A 2,484-nucleotide genomic window follows, 5' to 3' on the forward strand; every position below is an offset into this window, starting at 1 on the left:
AAAAAAAACATCGGATACCAAAGTTAGAGAATGTATGATGAAAAAAAAAAGTAAACAATGCACATTTGAAATGATATGTTTGTAAAATCGGATAAGACAAATGATGTACGTCTTAGTAGGGGAAGAGAAACCAGATTATATCATCTGAAAAGAAGAAAAATACGGGCCTAGATTGTAAGCAGAAGCGTAGGGTAGATAATAGAATGTAAGAAGCCCGTACGCGAGTGAACAGTAATTTTAAACAGCAAGTGGAAAAAGTAACGAAACCAAAAATGAATTGATAAAATAATGGCAAAAAATAATGCACCACTTGCTAAGTAGGGCAGCTACCTGCTTAAGAATTGACAACGAGACTATCATCGAAGACGACTGAGGTTAATACAACGGCTGCTGAGATGGGGCATACCATGATGCCCAGTACAGCGCGAAAAGGAAAGCAGACGGTTGCGTGGGGAGTCGAACGGCGGGTGTCTATGGTGAAAGATGGAGTGAACAATCCAACCAGCCGTAGCTACGATTTGGCAGGCGTCGTACCTGTTCGCAACCTGAACAATAACAGTACACACAAGAGCGTTTCACTGTTGGGGCATTTTGTAAGCCTATCGCGTGACGATTACGCGATCATTGTGTTGGAAAAGACGGCCTTCACTGAGGGGCAGCTGAAAAATCATAAGCGTCATCAAACGAGCACGGTGACGGAAGCTAATTCTGACGACGTCACGACGAACTTGTCGGAAGAACAGTGAAAGTGTGCAAAGTAGTGCAACTGGTGTTATAGCAGCCGTCGAAAGAAGTTTTTCCTCATCCACGTCCCAACTGAGGACGGAATTTGTTAATGATACCTACGGAAATTTTTTGTGCGTTGCTGATCCGGAAGTAAATCAAATCAAGGTGACAATCATATATCCCGCTACTGAGAGGCATATTGTGAAATTTTCCACCCAAAAAAGATATTTGGTGGAAGAAACTGCCCAAGATTATGAAACCGTGACATTGCCTCATATACAAAAGGAGCAGCTAAGCTTAGAGTGGCTTTACAATATACTAGAGCATCGGAAAGAGAAGGATCGCATAGTTTTTGAGGATCCGTCAGAGGAAATTGGCTTCATATTGTTGCCGGATTTAGAATGGGATGGGAAAACATTGGAACAACTTTATCTACTCGCTTTAGTGCGCCAGCGAGGTATCAAGTCATTGCGGGATCTAAACGCTACTCATTTACCATTGCTGAAAAATATTCAAACACGTGGCATTGAAGTAATTAAAACACGTTACGGAATTAACGCTGATCAACTACGAATCTACATTCACTATAAACCCACATTTTACCACCCACACGTGCATTTCCCATATCTGAAGCACGACCCACCGGGTATTTATTGCGAGAAAAGTCACCTTCTAACATCGGTTATTGGGAATATCGAACTGCTACCAGACCATTACCGGAAAGTGACACTCTCTTGCGTTTTAAGTGAAACTGATAAATTGAACGTCAAATTTAAGGCAGCAAAGAGCAAACTGAATGAACCAGATGACACCACAACCAACCGATGAGAACTTCTACTGCCAAACGCACCCTCTCGTTTCAAACCCCCTGCAAGCCGGCGCTTGAACACGACAGCTGAACAGCAGATATCTTCACGACGCAGCGCATCAGGCGAGCAAGCAATTGTTAATTTTAAATAAGGAAAATGTCATGTATGATAATGAAAACTCAAAACGGTGCTACTGTTTTGAATAACAGAATTTCATTTGCCAGAGAAAAAAAAAACATATTATAGAAAACAACGGTGTATATAGTTGCATAAAAACGCGAGAATAATTGTAATAAAAAAGAAAAAAACACACCTATCGGCCGTCAGGACGGACCGTGTGACCATTGTCTCTTCTAGAAAATGGCCAACTAGGCGGGGTGGCAGATGTGACGTCACACCCTGCGAAGAACCCAATGCTCCGTCACGAGCCTTTTTTTTTATTATTCTCGCTTATTTTCCGTCGGTCTATTTCCGCCACTGTTGTGGCCAATTACCGACGCCCAGGGAGGCGACTCCACACCCAGGTCCCTAACTCACGACCCGTTTATTAACAGACCGGCGCCAACGGCTTTACTTCCTCATGCGATGGAAGGCGTGATCCCAGAGATTTTTCGCCTCAGAAAATCTCCCGGTGTCGGCTAGGATTGAATCTAGACTAGTTGGGTTGGTAACACAACCATCTACACCTATGTCGGCGGTGGGATTCGAACCCAGGCCTTATAATTAAAGTTTAATTTTGTTCCCAGGAGGGCATAGCCTTCTGCTATGCTTTAGTCAGGCGAAACATTTGGTTCCCTTGACAGAGGACCGCGAACGTCTCTGTCAACACTCTATGTATCAACAGATTATGCCATAGGTGACAAAGAACTTCGCGCAGCCTTCTGCTGTGCCACAGGCAAACAAACTCGACCAAAATAAACAAGTTTTGTGTTGTGAACAAAACGCCGCC

General features: G+C 43.4%; 1 protein-coding gene across 1 annotated transcript; it reads left to right on the plus strand.

Annotated features, from left to right (window-relative positions):
* The first annotated feature begins 410 nt into the window (after window positions 1-410).
* Window positions 411-1,554, plus strand: LOC129717322 (m7GpppX diphosphatase-like). The gene is made up of 2 exons (XM_055667189.1): window positions 411-593; window positions 703-1,554. The coding sequence occupies exons 1-2, from the start codon at window positions 411-413 to the stop codon at window positions 1,552-1,554; spliced, it is 1,035 nt and encodes a 344-aa protein (XP_055523164.1).
* The last annotated feature ends 930 nt before the right edge of the window (window positions 1,555-2,484 follow it).

Source organism: Wyeomyia smithii, chromosome 1, assembly GCF_029784165.1.
Source record: "Wyeomyia smithii strain HCP4-BCI-WySm-NY-G18 chromosome 1, ASM2978416v1, whole genome shotgun sequence".
NCBI lineage: Eukaryota > Metazoa > Arthropoda > Insecta > Diptera > Culicidae > Wyeomyia > Wyeomyia smithii.

Bases quoted from the DNA above. Each gene is read 5' to 3' on its own strand.
- LOC129717322 (XM_055667189.1), top strand. From the start codon at position 411: ATGCCCAGTACAGCGCGAAAAGGAAAGCAGACGGTTGCGTGGGGAGTC. The intron at 594-702 runs GTAAGCCTATCG...CGGTGACGGAAG, and splicing joins TTTCACTGTTGGGGCATTTT to CTAATTCTGACGACGTCACG.